The following is a 26927-nucleotide window of genomic DNA, read 5'->3' as shown; positions in this document are numbered from 1 at the left end:
CGGAGGGCGGCCCTGCGCCCGGGCCAGCGGCGGGGCGGGCGCGGCCCTGGCCCTGCTGCTCCCCTGGACCTGCGGAAAGGGCCGCGGGGCCGGGCCGGGGTGTGCGGGCCTGCGGTGGGGCGGCGGCGCCGCCGGCTCTGCCCGTGTGGTGACAGAGCTCTCCGGGCGGGAACCGGGGTACGTCGTGCCCGTCTGCGGTGAATGTCGGGGAAAGGCTGTGTTAAACTGTGGGGGAGTCCTGGGGGGGGTCACCGGGGCGTGTGGAGATTGAGGGGAGACACACAGGACACGTCCCGGGCCGCCCCTCGCTCCTAAAAAGCCCGGGGTTCCCTGTTTGTGCTGCTGATGTCGCCGGCTTTAAGAGACATGGAGTGTTCTGGGAAAGTCACCCGGGCTCTGCGGGACTCCAGGAACGCTTGGGAGCGATCCGTGGGGCAGCTCCCGGCCCTGCCGAAGCAGCCTCGGTCTAAAGGCAAGATAGTATTTGTGTTGTGCAGCAAATGGCCCCGCTGTCGCGCCTGTTTGTGCCGGACCTGCCAGTTCTGCTCTTGCAAAGAAGAGAAAGCCAAGCTGAGGCTGAAGGGGGGCGCTGCGGCCTCCGAGCCTGTCCTGAGCGTCTGTGGCATCAGCCAAATTACTGAAGGCCAAGTTAAAGAAGGAATCAAGTGCTTACTGCTTACTAAAAAAATTAATTCCCAGACTAGTTAGAGATAATTCCAGGCAAACGAACACAAAAGGCAGTGAGGCAGAATACAGTCAGCGCGACGTAAATGTGTTTTTTATAAAAATATCAATCAGGAAAATGTGTTGAAAAATCATAAGCACTAAAAGTATAGAAGCAGCTGTTAATGTTTGACCTCACCTCATGTGGACCGTGTTCCACGTAAGTCTTCATCCCTAGTTAATGACGAAAGGTAGGTGTTCATGCAGTCATGTGAAGAGGAGGATTGGGGTTGGCTGTTGCCAGCCAGAAGAAATGCAAGGCACAGGGACCGGGATGTAATTTTGGCTTTATAAATGCAATCCAAATAGGTTAGAACTTGCGTGTCTCTTTAAAGTATCAAACATCTCTGTGTTGGTTTATTGTTTGTTTTTTTTAAAATTATTTTTTTGAGAGCTGTGTCAGCTCTGGGAGCGCTTAAGGTCGTTGACAAAATGTGAATGCTGGTACGCAGGGAAAGAACAGAGTGTGGAGAAAGATGTGTCCTCTGGGGGGATGCAGTCTGCATCTGTATACAGTTTTCCATTTTCTTTTTGAAACGATATCAGTCAAGAATGACACTAATTACTAACATTGCTTTTGGTAAAAATCCATGATGTAGTAAAAAGGTCCGAGTCCTTTGCTGCTCCTCTGGATTGCTGTGTCAAAGAACTAGTTCTGTTGTTGAGTTTTGTGACATAGTCACCCAAATAGCAGGAATTACTCTCAGATGTTTTTTCATTGTTGTTATTGATGAGATATGTGTTACGTTATCTGTGATTTTGATAGATTTCTGAACCACACTTCATTGCAGCCTTACAGGTAGGCTTTTATTCTTCTCTGGTTATTAAACCCACCTAATCATAGTAAAAGAACATTGGTAGGAAGTGCATAGGATCCAAAATCCTAGTCTAGGGATTTTTAGTGGTTCCTTAAAAATCATATCTCAACAGTGTCTTAAAATTAATCTCCATTTATGTTTATGGTGGAACAGACAATTCCTTTTGCACTTGGCAATCAAACCTTATTGTGTGACCCATACAGTTGCTTATAATCAGAACAGTATTAGAAAAGTGTAATATATTTTGCAGCTCTTGGTGTCACTTAGCGGCAAGAAACAAAGTGATCCACTTATTTCTTTTTACAAGCTGTCCTCTGTATTAAAGATAGTTCACAATTAGTTTGGGGACAGCTTTTGAAACGAAAAGTTGAGTCACCCACAGGGGTGTTCTTTCTGTACAATGTTTTATATAAAAAATCTGTAAAGGTTTTTTTAAAATGAGAGAGTATTGCTCATTTTTATTGTACTGGTATCAGGAATACACATCCTAATCAGCTTTATATTTTAATTGAAGGCACAGGGATGTTGAATTTTACTGTGTGATGCTGTGAATGGGAAGCATTTAATTATATCTGTAAGCATAATATTCTGAATATGCAATATGACCTAAAATTACCCTTCCTCTAAATTAAGTAAGGTGGACTTAAAATTAAGTAATGTGGACTCAGAGAAATAGCACCAAGATGGTTTTAGCCTTCTGTCACGATGTAATGTCTCACACGCTCCAGTCGCTCTTATAGTTTGTTACCAGAGTTAATTGGATGGTTCCCCAATCTCAGACTGACTAATACAAGGTTTTTCCTCATTTTTCTGTCTGTGCGCTCAACACAGAAAATCAGTTGTCCTCTAATTAGCGAGCCTAATGGGTTTTAAATGGTGTTTTTTTAACATTCGAAGAACGATTTTTGCAGGGTTGTTATTGGTGCTCAGGCAAACAAAGTGCTTGTTCAGTGAGCCAAAAGTGGGTGGCCAGAATCATCCTATAAACAAAGACTTGGCAGTGGAAAACTTATTAAGGTTATTCATACACGCTGTCTTTTCCAGATACAGGTTGAGCACTGCTGGACTCTGCTAAGCGTAGTCATTGTTCTAAGTAGAAACTTTTCATGGTTATTTAGAAGTCTGTGCATAGCTCTCTTGATTCAATACAAAATATATAAGGTATAATTTATAGGTAAAATATATGTAATCTAAAATATATCTTAGTATTGTAAGTTCTTACCTCAGAATACATAAAAAAATTTCTGAAGATGCTGCATGTCTTATTTATTTGCTTTCTCGTAATGGTCTTTGATTCAGTAGGAATGTCTGTCAGGGTTCCTGACTCTGTATTTAGCAGAAAGATGGCTGGTTGGAAAGCTGTATTTCAGTCATTTGTAGGGCACTCCTTGGTGACCTCTCAAGGACACAAGTAAACCAGTAAAAATACTGTATTTCTCGTACCGTTGCCAGTGCTGTGGGACCCTCGCATCATTGCAGCAAGTCATAAAAACTGTTACATACGGTTTTTTCCCCACAAAAAGAATCCATCATGGAGTTTTAACTTCTTCACCCTTTGAATGCATATTGGCGTAGTTTTGGTTTGAAAATGTGCTCACGTGTGTGTATCCCTCTTTGGAATCTTGCTTGCCTTCTCTCCTGCTTGCCCGTTAAGGTGACATTCTGCCCCATTTCACAGCGGTGTGGTGCCGGGGCACGCTTGCTACCCGAAAGTAAGTTTGGGTGGGTTGTACCCATGGTGTTGATGTGACGGCCAGGCATTTGGAAATGGATATGTTCCACCAGTCACTGAATCTGTGCGAGCCTGTCCGAACACAGGCAGAAAGAACAGAACGGCCTGAGAGGTTTATGCCTGTGGAAAAAGAGGCTAATTTTTTCAGCAGTAAAACTGAAAACACTCAGAGGGTGGTTGAGATCAAAATACATGTTGCTCACAAACTTACAGATTCTTCGGGTCAAATTTGTTTTCCGTTGGACACTTGCAGCCCCTTTTTGGAGTGAATAACTGAGCTGCCTTCTGGCAGAACCGAAAATAAGCCAGTGGGTTCTAGGGGCGTCAGGGCTGTGCAGTTTTGCTCTTTTTACAAGTGAGCCAGATGCTGAGTCGGAATACAGCTTGTATGATTTCTTTGCGGAGGAGACAGCTAGGTAGTTGCATCTTGCAGTAGTTTGTGATATTTTATGACTTTGTAAATATTCTTTGGTGTCAGTATATATTTTGTATGCAGGATCTAAACAAAATTAATTTGATTATTGCAAGTCACCTTGTTAAGCATGGATGTTTACCCATTTCTTCTTATTATTCATTACTTGACACAGCAATAAGGCACAGGGTGGGAAGTTAATTCATTTTGAACTACCTAAAGAAATGAATTAGAAATCTCCTTTCCCCAGGTGTACCTGAGCTCACTCTCTTGTGTCATGCAGGGCTTTTATTACAATACTTTTGGAAGTTGCTCTTTCCAAGAAGTATTATCATCTTGTATTATATACTTTGGAAAGCCTTTCATTTTTTTTCCTTACATGTACATTTTGATGACCTCATAATGTTATTCAACATTATATGTTTTGGAAATAGGAAGGTGTGGTAGGTTAGAGTTAACATAATTTTTCTTGGTGCTGTTAGACTTTAAGAGTACTAGTAGAAATATAAGTGTGTCCTACTTCGAGCATGAGCACTGAAGGTAGAGTTACAGTAAATATCGGCAGTAACTTCAGTATCAGAACAACAAAGAACTGTGTGCAAACTAGATTTTTACAAGAATGTTGTTTGTTGGTTTTTTTTTTAAAGTGAAGACTGTTACAATGTTAAAGCGAGTGAGAGAAGTCACTTAGCCTTACCTCCTTCCAGCTACTAACAACTGGATACTCAGGAGTACTTGGGAGTCTTACTCTTGAAAGCTACGGATGGGATCTACTTTGGCATGTGCTCTAGTTTGAAATCAGCAAGAATTACAATTTTTGAGAATAACGCCCTTGAAAAAGTCCTTGTTTCTTCTGCCATGTGCGCTTTTAGTCATTCCCTTTGACGTCGCTGGCCTTGGTGTTTCAGAACTGCAAAGCCCTACCAGGTCCCATTGTGTCCATTCTGAGAGCTGGAAGTCTTGTGGAGCACTTCCATTTCTAATGGTGAGGCGTTCAGAATCAAACACCTAAATTATGACACCACGTTTTAAAACCTAGATTAAAAAAAAGATGAAGTTTAAAATCCACAACATTAACATCGTACCCCGGTCGGATATTGAGCTCCTTGGGGTGGTGCTTTGGGTGCCCTTTTCACCACCTGCATTTTGCAGTGCTTCTGGCTCTAGGTGATCGTGTGACATGGAGCTCTGGTTACTTGTACCAGATCCTGTTTTGTCCACTGTTGTCTAAAGCCGCCTTTTCTCTTTTCATTTTTTGTTGGAACAGGTTTTTTTGTCTTTGATGAAGTTGTGAGGATTTCAACACGTCATGCAAATGAACAAAATTTAAGAAGTCCTGTACATTTGGATATTCATAATTATTCATTTTGAAGAGAATTTGCTAGTACTTAAGCAGTATGTAACACATAGATAGTCAAGGTAAGTGTGCAGTTTGAGAATGGATTCCTATTTGTTTGCATTACTGCACTTGTTTACTTTGATGCTGTTACCTGTTGTAACAGGCTTCAAATTCAGTGCCAAAGTCAACTTTTAAAGAAGTGAGAGCTGTCAACTTCCATATTAATGGCAGAATATATTTTTTCAGTCTTGCCTTGATTACCATAGGTATATCAAAGAAGGCATATGAATATTATTTATATTATAATCAGATGTATAAATGTGTGTATGAATACACACAAAAATGTTTGTATTTTTTAAAAAAATTTTGAAACAGTGCCCTGCACACATTTTCCCCCATGAAAAGGGTTAGACCCCAAATGCATCAAATTAAAACTCTTGATACATAAGCTCTTGCGTACTCATTCTGAATGAGCATAGGGTGGAAACTAACACGAAAATTAATGGACTAGAATAAGTTTTTATAGATAGGAGCTAATTACGTTACTGAACATGACTGCATTGGAGGGGTTGTTACTTCTTCTACAAAATAGTCTCCTTTAAAATGTGTTCTCCTTGATGACTTTCATTATCGTTTCTCCCTTAAGCAGTATTATCTAAAGACAGCATGTTATTTGTTGGGCTTATCAGGGTGGATATTCATGCCCAGAGAATGTACGTTAACTGCTTACTCATTGTATAGAGAGCAGTGCAACTGTTGGCAGCCCAGCTTCTTTGAAGCTGAGCTATTAAAGTCACTGTTCAGTAGAAAGTCCTCTAGATCTAATTTAGATAAATTCCATTACTGTATTTCAGAGTTCTTTTTCAGTTATTTGGTAAACAATGAAGGTTCTGTTGCTGAAGGATCCCAAAGACAAAGATTCAGGACCAGATCCGTATATTAAAGTGAGTAAACTTTAAGTAAACAACTGTGTCACTTCTCTACTAAATAACAGTATCGTGCTTTCAGCAAGATAGATGAATTTAACTGTTTCAAGTGAAGAACCTGCTTAATCAAAGTTAGGAGTGCATGACTGAAATTATGATGTTTTCTAAGAAAACATGAAATTAGGAGTGCATGTCAAGTTATGCTAAGAAAAAAAGGATGCTAGAAAAGTTGCTGTTACTGAAAAAATTGAGTTATGGGGCCTTCGTACTGAATTAACTGTTAAAGCTCTCAGCAAAGTATTGATATTAAAACAATTTCATTTTAATTAATATTGATTATGTTCATAGGGGTAGAATTAAGAGTACAAAAAATGTCAGTAGTTGTACTGGGAACGTAATGTGAAAAAGAGGTTACCTGTGGCTGTTGTCCCTTCTGCTGGTGCCTTTAGTCATGTGAGTAGGTCTTACTCATAAGAGCAGTTCTGTTGACTCTGAAGAGTTGCAGAGACGTACAAGGAATGTGGCAGGACTAGGCGAGTGTTTGTGGCTGGGGGACTCCAGGGTTACGTGCCGGTGAGTACTGTAACCATCCAGTAGCTGTGTAGGAGACCTCAGTTCCACGGCTGCTTGCTTAGTATTATGTTGTAATGGTAAGTAGCTAACAACGCCAAACTAGATTTGTTAGTAAAGGCAAATAAGGTGCCTTTGTGTTCTACTTTAAGAAGAAATATTTGTGCTTAGTCAGTTCTGTGAAAAAGGAAAAGCTACCATTTAAAATCTATTTCAAGAGCTGTAAACCTTTTGTTGATAGGAATTAGGATTACACGGATTTGAAGCAACTTTGATTCCGGTTTTGTCATTTGAATTCATATCTCTTGGAAGCCTATTTGAAAAGGTAAGCTTTAAAATTACTTTTATTATTTATAATTTAATAAGTACAACATTAATTATAATAATTATATTTATTATAGTATACATCTATAATTTATAAAATTGGTATACAATTAATATATTTCTATAAAATATACTTATTATAATTATAATACATAGTATTTATATATAACTATAGATAATGATAATAAATTATAATATAATTTATTATCAATAATACTAATTTTAGAATTATTTCAGTTGTCTCATTTTCAAGAGAATTTAGGCCATGGCTGCCAGGATGCCATTTTTATCTAGATTTAATAATGTCCTTCATGGTACCTCTTTTTGTGTTTCCGCAAACACAGCTGTATACGCTACCGTAGTTTATATAACACAATACAGTATTGTGTACCGCATCAAGTATGTTGGCTATACTTGTTAAAGAATTAGGTTGGTCAGGTGGAATTCTCATTTAGGCTGACGGACCATAGTCACAGGTATTGGGGCATTTTGTCACAACAGAAAGTTAGAAGCCTGTAGTAACAACTAGAGGTTACCCAAGGTTCACACTTGTACTGAAATTGTGTACTGTGTCTCCTAGTGATGTGCAATAAAGTTGCCTAATCACCGTTCTCTTTCTACTCTTTCTTTGATGCATATATTTCATTTTAAAATGTTGGAAATGTTTTCCGAGGGAGGCTCCCTTTACTGAGAATCGCCAACAGCACTGCACTCTGTTAGGTGTTTGAATGTAGCATGGTCTGCATTTACAAGTGATCCAAGTAGTTTTTTCCTATTTTTGTATTGATCTTTGAGAGCCCATTAGTAACCTCAGCTGTTCTTCGAGGGGCAGGGGGCAAGGAGCTCTCTGGGTAGTGCCCTCTGTGTTACTGCTTTGTTCTCTTGTGTGAATTTGTAAGTACCTCATCTGTTGTTTGCTCATCCCTCCAGCTGATTTCAGGGACAGGAATCCTTGTCCGTTCCTACAGATTCTCAGAAGTAATCTCATCAGTGCAAGTTTTGTTCCGAATTTGAGATTCATTATACATTTCTCTTATAAATACTCTGGCTACTGATAGTAATGAAATACTTGCCCATTTCAGACATTTATTGAAGCTGTTCTGCTCTTCACAAGATAACAAAGGATTGATCAACTGAATGTTTAAATTTATTTCCTCATTTATTTATTTATTAAATTTACTGTTTGGAAGTAGCTCTCTCATCCAGAATGTTATGGAGGCCTAGTTTTTACCAGTCCAAGAGCATTAGAAGCCATCAAGATATGTTTAAAAGAGAACAGTAAAAATGAAGGTAAGTGCATATTGATATTCCTTGGTCTCTCTGTTTCAGTATTTTATGATGTTTGTAATTTTATTTCATCTGCTAGGTGTTTGGAGTAAGGTTTTTGTAAAATAAGGCAATCTCATACTTCCTTTGGCATCCTACAGGCGTCTTGCTACCTTGAGCTTATAAGGATTGGGTTTTCCATGCTTATGCTGTTGTTAAAAATGAAAGGAAAGAGCTTTTGGTGCAAAGTGCTAATCAGTGTGAACTTTTTCAGTTGTGGTTAGTTCTTGCATAAGGAATATTTTGCTGCAGTGCCTAGTTTTGCTTACTAACTACTTTCCTCCTTAAAAGAGAGGAGCATGTTATAGACTGTGGCCAGTGCTACTCCTGTCCCTATATAATTCATATGAAGTCTTACAGCAAAAGAGATTTATCTGTCTTGAATATAGCATTTCTCAGGTGAATTAAATATTAGCTAAAAAGCGGTGAAGAAGTGGTGATACAAAGAAGCCAGTCGATCAGTTGTGAGTAAGAATCCTGCAGAGTGCTAAATAGAAATTACTGTACCAACGATCTAACAAATCCTTGTAAACTCTTCTAAATTCTTATGCTAAGTCATAACTTCTGGCTTTGAGTTTCTATGTACACTTATATTGTTTTATGGCTTTATCTGCTCCATATTTGGGCTGTAGCCATACTAACCAATGCACCGTGAGTAAGGTCACACTCTTGAGGAGGCAGTAAATACATCTGAGGCTGGTAGCTTATTCTAGCATTTTCAGCAGCAGAGGGCTATGTTTTTGGATTTTTGGTCAAATGTCATCTCTATCTAGAGTTCATCCCTAACCTTGGTTAGAAGTTTTGGGAGCTGCTAAAATACATATTTTAATCAATAAAATGAGTCTTCAGTTCCTTTTGTGTTCCTTTCAAAGGTAACTAATCCTTATCTATTCCCTTCTTTAGAATAGTTTCTTCTCTTTTTTTTTTTATGGTTGCAGTTTCTAAGTTTAGTTTTCCCCAGGAGTACTAGAAAGGAACTCAACGTCCTGGGCTGTACTTTTTTGAGACAAGATAGCAAAAGACTTAGCATATCTATTTTTGACCCATGATGATTTTGGGCATAGGGAATCACGTAGCTGGAACCAAGAGGTGTAATCCATAACCTACTTCCTGCCTGAAGGAGGAAAACCATTTCCTAGTAATTTTATTTTGGTCTCTGGTACATTTTGTTTCTGAGCCGATAACTTATTTTTGGTGTATGTTTAAAACACAATAAGTTTCTCTATTGTTTTTGTATAAGAAAGAGTTATGTTACAGAGTACTGAGTGCATGGATATAGATTTTTACCCTTTTATTTGTTGTCATAGAAGATTATATTTGTTTTTTGCCTAAGCCTTCAGTTTTAAAACCACCAGTTTGTATGTCTAAATCTTCCTTCGTACTATGTGCTGGTTTTTCCTATGAGTCTTGATGCTTTTTTAAATTCTTAATGCCAAAATAGAAATTAACATTGCAAGTTGCACATGATCTGGCATAGGGCAAATGCGCATTAAAAATGCTACTTAACAAAAGCAGCTAAGAACTGTTTACGCAAATGAGGCTTTTAAAAACATGTTGTAGACCGCTATTTACACAATGAAAAAGTACATTAAAAATTAATTTTGTACATCCAGATTTTCTGAAATATGTGGCGGAGTGTTAGTTATTATTTTTTTGCTGTGTTTGTAGAACAAACAGGAGTTCTCATTTAGCTCATTTAGCATTCATATTTTGTTGCCACATGCTTAAATTTAATGTAATGTTTTTCAGCCTGGTCAAAATCTCTTAAACAAAGATGGAATACCAAACCAGCGTATGTGGTAGGAAAAGCTACAGCTTCTCTAGGTAAGCTGGGTTTTAAAAAAAGAAATCCTAGACAAATCTGTCCTGTAAGTACGATTTTTGGAGTATTACTGGCTATTTAAGGGTGCTTAATAAAAAATACAGGTAAGTTATAAATGGATAACTTTGGAAATAGGCAATGGTATTATACACATTAGAACTGTACATGCTTGCTTCAGCTAAGGATCTAGCTTCTGGTTTTTCATTACTTTTATTGTAATTGATATAACTGCTTTAAAAATTTAGTCAAAAAAGAAAAAACCCACTTTTAATTTGCATGTGTGTTTTTTTTTTTTAATTCACTTTGGAAATGAAATTGGATGAGGGGGATTATAACGTGATCGTCAAAGATTGTAGAGAGTCTGATGCACTGGCCCTTCTTTCCCTCAGTGTTCCTGTGAGGCATTTGCCAAGCAGAAGTCAGCAGCGTACATATTGTCCTCAGCAGGTCATCTGCTTCATTCGGCTTGAGGCTGGTTTTAATCTGATGCAATACACATTCTATGTGCATAACAAAAATGCAGTGTACGTTTTCGTTTATGAAAGCCTTTCGTATTGTAAAATTGCACTGTAGCTTTAGCTTCCGCTGAACCACATAGGAAATATTATGAAAAGAATAACATTAGAGAATTTTAAGTGTCTTGATGGTTTTCTGCTTCTAATCCAAAAATAATTTGGGTAAGTCCTGGCTGCCTCTACGAAAAGCATGATTTTTTTTAGGCAGACTGGTAGCAATACTGGATCACCAACCAGTGACACCCAACAAGCATCTTGCATCAATCAAGTCCCAAATTAGGGTTTCATCTTATCCCTCCTGACTTGCTTAAATCAGAGCAGTGTTATACTCTCAGATTTGCCAATAGGATTTCAGCCTTCACTAGAAAGAACAGCGATGCGCTCATCGGGAAGCTACCTGCGTCCAAAGCGTGCCAGGAGCTGCAGCCCGTTCAGCATAGTCAGGCAGTGCTTTCTGTTTCACTGCTTCAGGTACAAGAGTTTAAAAACATCTCCAAAACAGCTTAGCTATGCCCAGAATTCTTCGGTTATACCTCTTTCATGTATGTCTTCCTAGAGCCAAAACCAAATTTTTGATTGCATGTTACTACTTCAAGTGGCCTACTTTTTTTTTCTTTTCCAACAAGTATTTGTGTGCGTGTATCAAGGTGTGTCTCCCTTTTCAACCCATGTTTCTGTGACAGTAAATCTGACTTGTTGATTTCAATGTCTGTCTTTGCTGCTTTTGGTTATAGTGGAAGAAATTGGCCTTACTCCACAAGGAGAGAAGTCTGGAAATGCTCAAAAATTAGCTGAATATATTTGCTCAAGTAAGTATCTAAAATCTTCTACTTAAATTAAGCTAATGTACCTTCTGTTGTTTCAGGATTTCATATGAATAAAACTGAGTGTACAGTGAAGCAGAGAAGGACATGCTGCATATATCTCTTACATGTAGAACCCGTGAATTCGGCCTCTGGGAATGTGGGTGATCTCTCTAAAAGGCGATAGAAAATACTTTGAAATACCTACACTAAATATTAATTTACATGAAATCTTAGACTCTGTAATTAATTAATAATACTGTATGTCCCAGTAGACAAGGTATTCTTTTACTAGAAGATCAGAGCTGTGGTGACTGGAAATTGCTGCTTAATCATAAGATTGTGACTATAGACGTGCTGGTTCTCTGTGAACTTCGGGTGACTGGACTTTGCTTGCTTGAAACCAGTTGATGCTGGGGATTTTGCACCATGCCATAGTTGAAAGTAGATAAGGGGAAGCCCTTTCCTCAGAACAAACACGTGGTTTTAGAGGAATCTATTTTTCAGCACCAAAGGGGAGTGGTTTTGAAGAAGTTGCAGGAGGGGTTAGTTAAAATCACAGAATCACAGAATCCCAGGGGGGAAGGGACCTCAGGGATCATCTAGTCCAACCTTTCTAGGAAGAGCCCAGCCTAGACAAGATGGCCCAGCACCCTGTCCAGCTGAGTCTTAAAGGTGTCCACCACGGCCGAGTCAACCCCTACCCTGGGGAGATTATTCCAATGGTGACTGTCCTCACTGTGAAAAATGGTGTTTTGTTTAACCATTTTCTTATGGTTAAAGTTGTAATGCTGATCTGTTTGCTGCTTCTAAATGTAGTATCAGATTGTTGGGTCATTTTAAAAGTCTAGTTAGTCTACTTACTCATTTTTTTTTTTTTACTGTAATTTATTAAAATTTCCAATAGTAATAAGAAACATTTTTAGGCTTCGGGGCTGATTATTTTTTAAACGGATGGGTCAGTACAAGCTGTGAAAAAAGAGGCTGTGTTTTTGTACAGCCTGGGTTACAGAACTTGGGCGACGTATGCCATAAGCCAGAGGTGCCAGTGCAGTGAGTTTGACCTCGGAGCTTCAGACACACGTGGTGGTGTTCCAGGGGATCCACAGCTGAGGCACATGCTGCCTTCGAAGTGTCCCTCGGAGTTCGGCTGGGAGGAACAGTTAGCAACAGTCAGCAGGATTAGTCCCCAAGCTCTCTGAAACTCACTGCTAAAATACTCTCTGTACCAGGTGAAAATCACACCTAAGCAGCGGTATCTCAGCAGCAGCCTGTCAGCTGGCAGATCCTCCTCTGTGCTTTGGTATGACCTGGGGCACATCCCTGCTCGTGTGAGAAAGCGGGGAGCTGTATAGCGCAGCCTCATAGTGAAATAGAGGGTGGCTTTCAGTCTGATACAAAGGCATGTCCTTCGCTGAAGGACTTTCTGCCCCAAATTTAAAAAGAGAAACAGAACCCTTCATCTAGAGGCTCACGCAGTATCTGCTAATTGAGCAGAGAATGACCAGCGCTTTGAAAGCCACGTTATTCAGCCGGTCGAGGGAAATAGTCTGCCATTGGCTAACCCGAGTCAGAGAAACAAATGACAGTCAGTGCAATTATTCTAGATGTTGGTCGAATTATTGTATCCGCTGGTTTAAAAGCCCTGCTGCTGGCTGCACTTTGAACTTGCTGAATAAGGTGCTAGGTGCTTCAGCAGTTGGAATGATGTTAAGAACCCTGACATGTTATTTTTGGCTTTTATGCATAACATTAGGTATGAAAGAGAGCGTTGGTTAGCAAAGTCTGCGTAGTAGCAGAGATTTATAGGTAGAAGAAAAATTGATTGGAGCTGGCAAGTATTGTTTTTTATGGGCAGAGTGCTCTGTAATTCAGTGGGAAATATTTTAACTATATGGAATATTTCATGATAAAAATTATAGTTGTCAACACAAGATTAAATAATAAATTCTGAAAATTAAAAGTAAAATTTTCAACACACAAATGCCATAAGTGAAGAATAACCCGCCTCTACTCTTCAACAGATATTTTAAAACATAGACAGGTTTTAACTGATTTTTTTTTTTTTTTAGTGCTAGGAAATCTAGTTTTGCTAATGAATTAATGTTTGCCAGTTTGCAGAAAGGTTTTTTTGCAAAGGAAGATGCAAAAAATACTGGTCTCTCTTGTATCAATGTGAAAAAACATAGGACCAGGTCTGAAGAAAACAGCACGTGTAATACCAGGGGTGGAAAAATTCCTCGATGGCGAGCCTGTGACTGGCAGTTTCTGTGTCGTAACCTCTTCTTGGTTATTTTCTGAGTCCAGCTGAGGATTGTCCTGGCTCTTTCTTCTCCCTTGGGAGCTGCTTGGTTCCCAGACCCGCTTACTCCTGACCACGCGGGACGCCGTGACTGTGTCCCCGCTTCGCATGCACGCTCCCGCAGAGCTGGGAGCTGGCGGTCACGGAGGGAGCAGGGCAGGGAGCGGCGCTTTCTGGTGACAGGGAGGAGTTCGGTCCAGAGCCAGCAGCAGCTTCCGCTGCCCACCACAGGGAAGGAGAGATCTGTGTGTTTTACAGCCTTTTACGTAGCATCTCCTGAGGGCGGCTGCGTACCTGAACACCAGCAGGCCGTTTCAGTTAGCACAGTGCTGCAACACTTCTGGTATCCTTGCAAAAATGACTGCCTTTGAATACCCTTCAAGTTTTGATAACCAGCCAGTGAATTTCAATCATTGGAGACTGCTTGCTCTTGATACGTATAATCATACTCAGAGAGTTGCTGGATTGTGCGTATTTATGCGCTTGCAATTTATCAAGTGGTTTATAACAACCTCTGAAGTACAGATGAAATTACATCATGTTCCCTATTATGTATATATTTATTTTTCTTTATGCATAAAATAAGTAGAGATGATAAGAATAGCTCTAATTTTTTTATATCATTAGAATTTATTTTCAGAACAAAATAAAATCTGAAGCAATGGTATTTCTTTTGTTACTCACCTTTTATGCTTTGGTGCCCATCTCAGCTTAAGTGCTTGGGAGAATAAGGAATTTACTCCTTAGCTAGCTAGCTTTTCTCGCTTTTTAAGGCAGATTTTTTTTTTAGTTTTATTACAGCGTAACATTTGTGTTGGTTACAGAAGTAGGGGTACCGTTAGGGCCCATGCTTGGTGTGTTGTTCAGGCCTACCAAGGAATTTTCCTGTGCTTTGTAAACACAAGTCAAAAAGGATTAGTGCTTCTTTACTGATATCACATTGACATTTCAATTAACCGACATGAGTTCTAGGAGGATTAATGCTGAAATACTTAGGGTTTATCTTACTATTTTAAAATCTCTTCTACATTCTGTCCCAAGTTCATTCTTCCTTCCTGTGAATTATTACAAGTGTATCTGTGGCTTCTAGTAACACTTCAGTGTGTGTTTAGGACAATCAAATATATCTGGGTTGACTCCTTCTAGGGTATTTCCATTTGATTTTTATTATGCTGTCTTTTTTTTTTCCCGAGACATCTCTGATGCTTACTGTTATAAACCAAGAATCTACTGCCAGCACTTAAAAAAAGGCATTTATTTTTCTAGTTGTCATCTCTTAAATGTGTGTATTAACATATCTGAATTAGTAATAAAATTATGTATTGAGGAACTCATTTATTTTGGAAGATGAATGCAAAGTTGTGTGCAGCCACGTAGAATTTAATCTTGACACTTTCTCTGCATTTTTTATTTCTAGAAAAGGCAAACTGTGCAAAAAAAAAAGTCTGCTGTTAAATTCCTGTCCAGAAGTCGAATTCTTCCTTGATTAACATGCTCTTTACCTTTTGCAAAGTGTCAATATTCACTTTTATTAGATAAAACCTAGTAGTGAAAAACTTTCCAAAACAATTAGTTTAAGCCCTAACCCCAGGGAATTACTGAGAATCTCATAGAGGCAGTGCTTTCCCATTCCTCCGGAGCCAGGTGGTTGCGTTCACAGTGCGGCGGTGGTTGTCCGTGTCTGCACGTTCCCCTCTGCGGCGCGTGGGCGCACGCAGAGCGCACGGGGCCAGGGCGGCTGCCAGGAAGGAGGAGGTGGCGACACCATTCCCTGGTGGTGGTTTTTAAGCAGAATTTGTTTGCTCCTCTGCTGATGTATTAGAAACATACAAAACCTGTCACGTGCATCGTGTCTACCCAGAGTTAGGAACAGCCATCTATCAGAAGGGGCCTTCCAAAATCTCCAGGGCGCTTTCACGTGTTGGCAATGTTGGAGGTCGCTTCCCTTTTAAAGGACAAGAGCAACTGAGGATATCCACTTCCACCCTAGCAGTGGAAGTAGAATAATTTTACCCTGGGGAAATAAGAAAATAAAGACTTTCAGATAGGCTGAACCTTTTCAGCAAAGTCTTTCTGTCTTCTTTGCCTGCCTGAACATTCTTTTACATACAGAGAGCTGTCACGTATCGCTTGGGACTAAGATTTTTTAAATATAAAATTGAGGAAGATTGTGTTTCTGAGGAGGAGGAGATAAATTGCACAGTACTTTTTTTGCTTTGTAGGATGGCAAGGGGAATAGAAATGCAGCTTATCTTTTGTGAGATCTTTTTAGCCAATGTATTCATATTATAGTTATGGAATATTTTTTAATTTACATGCTAAGTAGCCTCTCTGCTCTGACTTGTGGATGCAGCTGCACTGCAAATGTTTTCAGTTATCTTTGGGCTGTGGCTGTGATGAAGCACGTGGCATTTCCTGCAGTGTTCAACATTTGATACCTTTAAAATGTATTAAATGTACCATACTTACTCTTTTATAAAGACTTAAGTTAATTAAAGCTCTTGTTTGTGTGTTTTTAGGAGAGAAACCTAATTCCTCAGCTCTTCTTTTTCCTTGTGGAGCCCTGAAAAGAGAAGTACTTCCTACAGCACTTCGAGAAAAAGGTTGAACTTCCCTGGAGCCTCCTTTTGATTACTCAGTTATGCGAAAAGTTGTATCTAAAGCTTGTGAACCAAATTTGAAAGTAAAAATTGAATTTGCTGTTATGTTGGCTAGAAGTTAGAGGATGGGAGTAAAAACTGAGGTTGAATTGCTGCCCTCGGCTCTGGGACTGAGCTGTAGTGTGACACGAGCGAGGTTATTTGCCTTGTTCTTCACTTGCGGTCTCTTCTGTGAGGTGGAAGGGGACTTATTCACAGAAGTGTCGCAAGACTTGCTGGTTTTCCACTATGCTTTGAGGTCCTCTGGTTGCAGATGCTTTAGTGTATCTTGCAATTATAGAAACACCTACGAATCCTTCACAGGTTTTTTTTTTCTGTATCTTTTTAGCCTAAAATAGTACACTGAAGTGCAGTTGGTGTGTTGAGGGTGGTGTTTACTGAAGTACTAGTAACTGATGAAACCCTGTTTAATTATGAATGTATATTCTGATTCCAGGTGTACCTTTGGAAAGCCTTACCGTTTATGAGACAACCCAACACACTGACCTGCAGGAAACATTGAGCCGTTATTTCTCACAACAGGTATGGGATGCTGATGTAATTTGCAAATTTTTGAGGTATATGACAGTACCTGGCAGAATATACTCCTTTTTTTCAGCTGTCTGTAAATGCTACTTGTGGTGATACCAGAGTATCCTGCGTAGGCTTCTTGGTTTGTTTCCCTGTTGGCTACCAAGGAAATCCTTGGGCAAAAGTTTCAGACCGAGAGCGTGAGTCCCTCAGTTACTTGTTAGGGCAATCGCAAATGAGCTTAAAAGACACAGTGCCTCCGTTTGAAGGAGGAAACAGAACCTTGCACATTTTATCTAAATTTCAAAATATATGTATGTTTCAGAATTACTGGAAAACAGCTGCATAAATAATTGCATATGCAGTTATTGCTTTGAGCTGGACAAGACTGCTTTTTAAGTAATACTGTCTCAGAAATTATATTTAGCGAGGCTATTGAATATGGAATATTATTAATTTTTATTAGTGTAATTGAAATATCACTGGATATCTTTGCTGTATTGTACAAATCAGGATCTGCTAGTAGTTGCTGCCCTGCATAGTTGCAGTGTTACTTCTCTGATTATCCAGTTTATGAATGTAGTAATCTCATTTTAACTGTTCGTTGTGATTTAACCCCGGCCGGCAGCTCAGGCCCACGCAGCCGCTCGCTCACTCCCCCGCAGTGGGAAGGGGGAGGGAATCAGAAAGGTAGAAGTGAGGAAGCTCATGGGTTGAGATAAAAAACGTTTAATAAGGAAATCAAAAGCCACGCACACAAGCAAAGCAAACCAACGGATTCCTTCACTCCTTCCCGTGGGCAGGCGGGTGCTCAGCCATCCCCAGGGCAGCAGGGCTCCATCACGCCTAACGGAGACTGGGGAAGACAAACGCCATCACTCCCAACGTCGCCCCTTCCTTCTCCCCCCAGCTCTATGTGCTGAGCACGACGCTGTGTGGTGTGGGACAGCCCTGGGGGCAGTTGGGGTCACTGTCCCGCTGTGTCCCCTCCTGACCCCTTGTGCACCCGGCAGAGCACGGGGAGCTGGAAAAGTCCTTGACTAGTGTAAGCACAACTCAGCAACAACTAAAACATCTCCGCATTATCAACACTGGTTTTAGCACACATCCAAACCGCAGACCCGTACTGGCTACTGTGAAGAAAATTAAGTCTATCGCAGCCAAAACCAGGACAGCGTTAGAATTCCAAGGGACGTGCTCTTGACAAGTGTAGTGAGATATATTTTCTAGAATTGCTATTAGTATTTTTCTCTTTTTAAAAACTACCTAATCTAGTAAATCATGGATCAGTGCATAGTAAAAGATTTGAAGGTACTAATGATTGCTTTATTTTTTCAAGACTGACTTTTTGAATTTTCCATTTGTAGAAGCCCACATCGTCTGTAGGATTAATTTTATTCCAAATGCAGGCTTTCCTTCTTACAGAAGCTTTGCCTCCTTGAGCACGTCGCACCTCTTTTTAAAATCTGTGCATTAATGACTTGTTAAATTACATATTGATTTTAAAGTTCTTTTCCAAGAGGTCCTAAAAGGCTACGGCACGGGCAGTCTCACTGATGCATTGTAGTATCCTGGTGTTCCCAGGTGGATATTGCAGTTCTGAACCCCACAGCATTTAGTTTATAGCAGTTATAAAAGTCAGTGGGTAGCACATATGCATTTTGTAGCTCCCTGAACTCTTCACGGAACCCCTTGCTTGCTGCAGTTAGACGTTCGTTTCAGTGTAAAGCTGTTAAAATGTGTTTCTCATGCACTTTTTAGTTGTTCTTAACTGCTGATATTGTGGTTATATATTTAGTGCATGGAGAGCTGAACATAAAATGACAAGCGTTTAGCACTTTGTGAGACAATGAGCAGCACTCTGTTAAACTGTCATTTGGGCCTCCACGAGCTAAGGCTAGCTTCCAAGTCACGCACTATAAAATAACAACAGATGTAGTTTGGAACTAGTGTATCTTCCTTGTCAGACAGAAATCATGATAAAGAAAGCATGTGCTCTGGGTCCGCAGCTCAAGAGCTCGGGACCGTCACTCCAGGCAGAATTTTGCAGTTCTGTTTGGCTACAGAAGATTGCTGCTGCTATCTTAAGGCTGGCTTATTCTGAGAGCGAAAGCCCTTCCAGGGGTCTGCAGTTTTAAGGCATCGCCTCCTCTTTGCCAGAGCGTCTCAGGGCAGGCAGAACTTCGGGCAGACCACGTGAGCTGGGAAGCAGAGAACACATGCAGACCTGAGATAGGTGGGAAAGGATTTAGGGGCAATAACTTGCTGAGTTTTCTTTCTAAACAGGAAAATGAGTACGGTTCCAAAACGTTTTCAGTACATTTATCAGCAAGTGCTTGTTTGTCAAAGTGTTTGGTTAAAGTCACACCTGAATTTCAGCATTCGGTGGTAGAATGGGGGGTTGGCAGGCTGTCTGCACCACAGGAATCCCTTGCTGTTGGCTTAGCTGCTGCTCCTCACCACTAAAAACACTTGACGTCCATATAGAGGCAGTTGAAGGGACTCGTGTCAACGTGTACGGACGTGCGGCTGGAACAGCGAGTAACCTGTGCCAACCTGTGGTTACTTTCACTCAGGGAATTCCAGCAAGCATCGTGTTCTTCAGTCCATCTGGTGTCAAATTTTGCCTCCAGCATATTCAGAAGCTTTTGGGGGATCTTATCAACCGTATCAAGGTATCTTCTCCTTAAAAGTGGTGAAATACAATAGGGAGCAAGTTTGGGGTGGGCAAATGACAGAGGGGAAAGCTGTTACACCCATTACAAACCTTCCTTTCCTCTTTCGTTTGTTTTTATTGCTCTGAAAAAAATGTTTATTTCTCTGAAAAAACAGGTTGTAGCAGATACATAGGTAGCAAACAAATGTTGTTATACAGCTGAGAGCTGTTTTTTTAAAAAAAGAAAGAAGAATTGTTTTCACCTAGAATTTTTTTCCCCAACTAACTTGGCCACTGGGTATAGGCTTTACTTCTCTTCGTGAAAATAAAATTTCTCTTAGGAGCTTTAAATGTTTCTAATGGCGAGATAGAAATTACTTAGGAAAGATTATTATTTAAGTAACTCAGTTGAGAGGCAGTTTTTAATACTGAAAATCTTCGACTTGAAATGGCGAGTACGGCTCAGTAAGCTCAGCCATGCGAGCTGATACACTGAGTGTCAGCAAAGGAAGGGTGTGTACCTAGTAACTGGTAAGAGCCGGTGCCGTACCTGACTACGCTGTTATAATGGTACCTAATGTCATTTCAGTTTGCTGCTATCGGTCCAACCACCGCGGAAGCCATGGAGGCGGCAGGAATCCCAGTTAGCTGTACTGCAGAGAGTCCGACCGCCCAGGACCTCGCTGCTGGGATCCAAAAAGCACTTCACTTGCAGAACTGCTGTTTAGCTAAACAAGAGGACAGCATGAATTTAAGGTGAATATGGTGCTGTAGGAGGATTTTCCGTTTTGCAGACCTCTTGTCCTGCACGAAAGTATTTTTCGGGAGTATGCGACCCTGTCTGTGTTAGGGCCTGGTGTGAGAAGCTTGCATCTACATATCTAAGAAATCTAGAATTTGTCCAGCATCTCTTAAAGCGTCTGGCTTTTCTCATGTGTGCAGTGTAAATATTTTATGTGAGCGTTCCTTGAAAAGTAGTTGCGAGAGGCTAACCTGCATCAGAATAGTGTGTTGAAATAAGGTCAGCGTATCACCTCGGGTATCTCCGAGCACACAAGGGTAGGTTTTCATCTCTCTGTGTTACCAGTTTTACGTGCATGTCGTCTTTCTCTTTTGTGGAAGAAAATCATATTTACAATGAGTATTTTCTGTTATAAAGTTTAATTGTTTATTGTTCTGCTTTTCAAATATTTATGTTAAATTCATGATTGTAGATTCTCAATGGATTAGCACAATTCTTGTGGAGGACAATTAGTGTGGAGCTAATGGCAGGTCAGCTATTGCCACTAGATATCCTTACAGCAGAGGGTCTTAAAAAATTAGGTTTTGGTTTCTATTCCTGTAATGAAGGTGGATTTATTAACAGAAAAATAAACTGGCTTATCATCATTAATAATAGTGTTAGAGTTGTCTGGTTTGGATGTGGTTTATGCTTTAATTGTTTATCTGCAAAAGGAGAAGTAGTAATCCTATTTAGCGCTAATGCTACCTTTGCTAATGCTAAGAAATTCATAGAAGATTTAAATCATAATATACTCAATTATAATCCTCATGAAAGTCATTTGTGTTGTTATTCTATGAACGTCAGCACTATACTAACAGAGAAATCCTCATTTGCTGTAAGTTTCTCTTAGCTTAGTTCTGAGTATATGACCTGAATTTCCAATCAGGTGAGGTGCTCCGTACCTAGACTAAGAGTTAATCTGAACCCAATTACGTTAATATAAACTGAAGTCACTTCAGATGGTGTGTTCGGGTGCATCAGTCACACCGGGCACGGTAAGACAACCATTTTGCTTTATAAAGCAGTTCAATTTATTGAGATGAAACAGAGTCTCAGAAGTAATGTGGAACAGGGGGAGGGATCACTGAAGAACGTCCTGTAGGAGACTGGAACCGCTGTGGTGACTGGACGTGGCTGCAGGAGCGCGGAGACAGGCCCCAGGGAAAGGAGGATGACAACAATTACACAGCAGTTGTTGACTTTGCCCCTGTTTTTTTTAAGACGATTGAAGTTAAGCTGTTGAACATTCAGATTCAGCTGGGTAGTGTCATTGTAACACAGAGCATGCAGCACTGGTCATCTCTTCATTCAAAAATAAATCCACGGCAGAGTGAGGGTTTGGAAGCCTGTTCAGGTCCCCCGCAGTGCTGCTCGCACCTCTGGAGTCTGCCATAGAGATGGCTGGGAGAAGCTTTGTGTGAGCCTTGGGGAGGAGGAGGAAGGGAGATGGCGTCAAGAGAGCAGGACCTGGGAACAGAAGCCAACCATGGGCTTGAGCTCCTTTGCACTGCATGGCCAGTTCTTTTGCAGGCATACGTTACAGCTAGTTGTTCTTCTCACTCATCATCTCAGGCCTATTTCTGCATCTTTCCAAAAGAAACTATCAGGTTTTGTCTTGGTGTCCGTTGCCAACTAACACACACTTACCACACTTAACAATATACACCCAAGACCGCCGGGGACAAGCTTGCCCTGCACCGGCCACGTCCGACAGCGTGCTCCTTCTTGCCCTGTGGCAACAGAAGGTAACTCAGACGGCTCGATCTGCGCTGGAAGGGTTTAACCGCAGTGAGGTCCAGCTGGCGTTTGCTGCAGGATGCGGAGGCCACACAACCGGTTGCTGCGACTCAACTGATAAACTGTGTCTGAAGCTGACATTCAGATGTGTTTGTCAGTGAAGAACACTGGCTTGAAAAATATCGGTTTGAGAGCACCAGCTCTATACCTTGGTTCACGTCGTACGTGGGGATGCGTTTCAGTGCAAAGGGAGTAGAACTGGAGCAGCTGAATGGCTCTTTCTTTATCACCTTCCAGCCAGATCAGCTGACGAACAGGCCTGGCTTGGCTTTATCCAAGCACCCCTTCCACAGCTGAAACAACCCTTCCCAGCTCACCGATGCCGCCGCGTCCTCCCAGGCTGGGGCTGGACACACTGAGCCCTTGGTTGCTTCACCGACTACCAGCCTGCCCTTAGAGCCGCACGCAGACACTGCTCGGAGGGGGAGCCCGTGCTCCAGCTGCTGCCACCTCTGCAGTACCGAGGCTGCCTGCGTCATTAAGAAGCAGGAGATGTTCTCCTGCAGAGGATGCGTCCTACCCAAGCACTGCTGCAGCCTTCAACCAGGGGGGCTTAAGGCTTTTAGTGGCAGGTAACTTGGCAGATTACAGACCTGAGCTACATCACTTGGTGAAGTACTGTAAGATATCGCTTGCATTTTGTTACGAGGAGGCAAGAAGAGGTTACCCGACTTCCCCCAGCAACACAGTAACAGGCTGGTGCTGGGTCTCAGAGCTTATGCTGGGGGCTTGTCACCTGGCTGACAGTCACCTGCCAAATACAGAGATATCTGTGCTCGCAGCTACTTCTAAAATCAGCAGGACTGGGGAAGGCATAAAGGGTGTTTTCTTTTGGTTATTCTTTTACAGCACCTCAAGTAAAATTACTTGAGGGGTTTGGGGAATTTTTTGCCTATTCCTCCCTCTTGGCCTAAACTGCACCTGCTACGTCAGATTTCCTTGGGAGAGAGCACTGCCTTTCAGCACGGAGCTGTGCAGTGCCAGTAAAATGCACTCAGGCAGGTAAAAATCTTTTCTAAAAAAGCCCATTTAGGCACCTGCTCAGTCCTGGGAGGACCAGAGATTACACATAATCTGACAATTTTCTTTGGGACAGACCTTCCAGGCTTTCCCTTGCGACTGACCTCTGGCCTCAAGGATCCTGCTGAATCAGATCAGACCAGAGGGTTTGGGCCAGAATTTCCCCCTGCCATTCTCTGACCAGGGATTTCTCTATCCTCAGTGTCTGAGACAGTTACTGATCTCAGCAGTCTTGCTTCATCACCCCTCAGCTCCCCCCACTCTAAAGTGACTTTGTCATGACTGTATTTCTTTCACCTGCCAGGCTGCCTGATGGTAACAGCCTCAAGCAGGGTGCTTTTAGCTGTCTGACTTCAGAAACCTGCAGCTTTGACCTCGCCAAAAGTGAGGAGGCTGTAAGGGGTGGTGGTGGGAGCCAGCTCTGCATGGCAGGCAGAAAGACACAGAAACCCTTTTCAGATCAGTCATTCCAAATCAGAAGCAACAGAACTGATCCTCTTTCATCCTTTCACAAGGTGCTTTTGCTTCTTTCAGGTGCACTTGTGCTCTGTGTTGCATCAGAAAGGAGGTTTCTTCTGAAGACAGGCGTAAGGAGGCATTTGTAAAACCACATACAAGTTGTCAGGATAGAAATTTCTACTAGCTGGAGTTTTCTGAGGTGAAAACATGCCCCATACAGAACACTTCTCTCAGCATGAGAGGAAGAATCACCTCCTCAAAACAAGCAGAAGTAGTGAATTATTTTTTTAATCTCTCTAGTTGTGTATCTCGCATATAAAAACTGTTAATACCTTTAAAACACACTGTTATAGTGGTGTTGTACAGTAATGAACCGCATTTACTCGTAGAAAAATATCAAGACATCCAATGTTAGAATTTGGAAAACTGAGAATAATACCTGTTTCCAAGAAACAGAGTCCTCCCATGCTGAGATTAAGACTGGGCTCAGGTGCTAGGCCTGACTTTACAGAGTTGTTCCAGCACCTCCCACCTTTCAAAGGGTTTCAGTTGCGCTGAGCACTTTGCTTCTCTGATGATGGTCATAACCAATAAAAACAAGACAGTAGGTTCATGAGTTTATATTTAATAAATAAATTTATTTAAAAATATGCTCTCATTTATTCACAGTTTCAAGTCTGAAAAAAGATAACACTACTCTTGATCAATTCAAACACAGCTAAAACCATTCACTTTCTAGGGTAAATGAAATCCCAGTGATGGATAATATTTGCAAGAGTCTTGCATCAAAGCTGCAAAGGCACACATTTTTGTGCAGGATCACAACTGTAATGAAATTAATGTGTCTGTCCACCGAGTCAACAGAAACTTCTTCATACAACTTTGGTTCATGTTACCGATTGAAGTGTCCCAACAAAGCCTTCCTTACAAAGTGTATTTCATTAAATATCAAACCAGAGCAACTGGGAGATTACATTTTTATGCAAAACATTTGTATCACTGCAAAGCCCATTACAGGTAAGAGAAAAATCATTAAATTCTCCAACATAAGAAATAGTTACCTTTATATCCACCCCCCAAACTGGCATTTCCTACAACGAACGGCCGGTAACAGAACCCCTGCAGAGTTACTGCAGGGTGAGGTGGAATTCCTGTTCTCTCCCAGATGGACAGCGTAGGCGATAGCAACGCCTTCGATAACTACAGATATCACATGGGGAAACCCACCAGCGCTCCCATGCGCAGCAAGGCACTGTTTCTGCTGCTTCGCAGCATTTCAGTCACTGAATTCCTCCACCACCAGCTGCGTTGTCTTGGGTCAGCTGTCCCAGTAAGCTTAAGACGACCTCTATTCGTTCTAGCAGGGTCGTACTTTTGTTAGCGGTTGCGCGCAACAGCAGGGAGTAAACTTGCTTGTTTGTTTTAAGAACAGCTTCTTCTTCATTAATGCCCCTAAAAAGAAAGCAGACAATAGAAACTATCAACCTGACCACAATGGTTTGTTCTGCAAATTACCCAAACAATTATTAAGCAACAACACTGACGAGCGCTGTGAAACCACCTGGCCGGGGTGCAATTTCCGTAGCTCCTCTTTCCGACTGTTTCCCAACGCTGCAGTCAGAGCCTCCGGTGATCCCGTGGGACATGTCAGCTGTGCCCGTTCTTATTTCCCTCCACTCTGGCCATTTGATTAACTCCTGATCCCAAGTCACGTCGTAAACCCTCCAAAATCCAGGTCTCTGCCAAAACTCTGGGCTTTTGTCCAAGCTCGTGCCCGAGCTGACCACGCCAGGCGCGGACGGACGCCCACCCGCGCGGGAGGAGACGTGCTCTGTGCCCCCGCACCTGCCCTTCGCTCTCCCCTCGAAGCCACTACGGACATCGCTCGCCTCTGAGGCTGAAGGCCATGATCCGCCCTCATCCTCTCACTTGCAGACACCCAAGCTATTGCCCTACGCCAGAGAACACCGCCACACAGAAGGGCTTTCCCTCTCGCGCCAGGCCGCAGTCTCTAAGCTCCCACCCATTTTCTCCATTTGACAAATACCATTAAGTCACTTCTAAGACCCGTGCAGGTCTGCTTCAGCGCTGCCACCCCTCGCCTTCCCCACCCTGCTCTGCTACATTTCATGCCCAAGCTAATAGATATGACCCAAACTAGAAAAAAAATTGCTGCTATTGATATTATAAATAAATTAAGCATCTATGTTTGCAAGCAGCAGTTGGTTTAATTGCAAATGCTTTAGGAATTACCAAGAAATGGTGAAGCAAATTAAATTTTTAACACTTGGCAGAATTCAGCCAGGCTTATTTATTGACCAGAACAGGTAAGTCAATAAAAAGCCACTGAAATGCAAAGTATTTCCAGGATAAGTTACAAGAATTCCCACAACAAAGTATTACTTTCAATTACCTCTTTCCTCCGATTTATGTAACCAAGTCCAGTTACACTTACGCATTTCTATTTGAGGGTAAAACTCTGATTTCATCCAGTTTTATCGCTACTCTGCAAGTTTCACTATCAATTTCACCACGTTCTCCTGCCCTCTGCCAAAGCGCATCTGAGACCCTGGAACAGCATTTGCAAGCCCCCATTTCCTCCCTTTTTGGCCTATTATTAAAACAGAAGGCAGACGTTGCCTTCTCCCTCTTCAAAGCCGAACTGAGGAAGCGCACAGAAGGTGTACGCGAGGTACTAGAAAGGTGATGCAAAGGGTAGTTTTAAGCTTAGCCTCAATCCACCGTTGTTTAAAAGAGCTCAGCTCACCAATGTTACAGCACCGCTCCCGCTCCCCAGTACCGAAGCTGTAAGAGGTTCCCTGCGGGGGACCTTTGGTACAAACCCGCATCTGAGGGAGGCAGCGATGGGAAGGTAACTGGAACCCCAAAACAAAAAAAAACCCAAGTTTTTTGTTTTACAACCCTTACCCACATCATGAGGTAGCAGAACTAGAATGATTTACTTGATTACTTGGACATCTGCTTGGTTACATACGAGTTGTACTTTAGTCCTCTGCATTTCACATATTCAGATTGCCACCTTGTGGAAGCTGTTTTAGAGTGAGAGCACCGAGCAATGCACCTAAACCACTGCTAAGAAAGCACAGGGGCTCCCTTCTTGTCTCGTATTTACCAGCCTCCTCCCATCAGCAGACATCGTGCAGAATGAATTAGTTTCACAGTTTACTTTTAGCAAAACAGCACTTGCCTCAGTGGTGCTTCAATCTGGAAAACTATTAACATAGCTTCCAACAAAAGTTCTCTAGAACTATATACTAGATTAATGCCACATTTTCATAAGTTAGCTTTGTATAACATTAGAAGCAGCAACAGCACGCTGCCGGAGCGTCTGCAAGCCCACACATTTGCTGCTGAGGGAAGAAAAGGTATTTTCGGGATCCCCAAAGCACCACCACCCACAACCAGATC

General features: G+C 41.6%; 2 protein-coding genes across 8 annotated transcripts in view; one reads left to right on the top strand and one right to left on the bottom strand.

The window, feature by feature from the left end:
• The first annotated feature begins 25 nt into the window (after window positions 1–25).
• Window positions 26–20834, top strand: UROS (uroporphyrinogen III synthase). 3 transcript variants are annotated; one of them, XM_075107677.1, is made up of 11 exons: window positions 26–177; window positions 4953–5104; window positions 5879–5968; window positions 6762–6845; window positions 8038–8134; window positions 9920–9994; window positions 11242–11316; window positions 16132–16215; window positions 16709–16794; window positions 19359–19457; window positions 20028–20834. In XM_075107677.1, the coding sequence occupies exons 3-11, from the start codon at window positions 5906–5908 to the stop codon at window positions 20196–20198; spliced, it is 834 nt and encodes a 277-aa protein (XP_074963778.1). In that variant the 5' UTR covers window positions 26–177; window positions 4953–5104; window positions 5879–5905; the 3' UTR covers window positions 20199–20834. The 3 variants fall into 3 exon arrangements, with proteins under 3 accessions (XP_074963778.1, XP_074963777.1, XP_074963779.1); XM_075107678.1 differs by lacking the exon at window positions 26–177 and adding an exon at window positions 4333–4670; XM_075107676.1 differs by lacking the exon at window positions 4953–5104 and having other exon boundaries at window positions 102–177.
• A 3273-nt stretch (window positions 20835–24107) lies between these two features.
• Window positions 24108–26927, bottom strand: part of EDRF1 (erythroid differentiation regulatory factor 1) — a 28272-nt gene continuing 25452 nt past the window's right edge. For all 5 annotated transcript variants that reach the window (XM_075107667.1, XM_075107668.1, XM_075107669.1 and 2 more), the window contains one exon: window positions 24108–24950. In XM_075107667.1, the coding sequence (XP_074963768.1) occupies window positions 24779–24950 (172 nt within the window). In that variant the 3' untranslated portion in view covers window positions 24108–24778. The remainder of the gene's footprint in view (window positions 24951–26927) is intronic.

This window comes from Phalacrocorax aristotelis, chromosome 12 (assembly GCF_949628215.1).
Source record: "Phalacrocorax aristotelis chromosome 12, bGulAri2.1, whole genome shotgun sequence".
NCBI classification, from domain to species: domain Eukaryota; kingdom Metazoa; phylum Chordata; class Aves; order Suliformes; family Phalacrocoracidae; genus Phalacrocorax; species Phalacrocorax aristotelis.
Note: the sequence above shows the minus strand (reverse complement) of the source record. Positions and strands in the feature narration are given on the sequence as shown.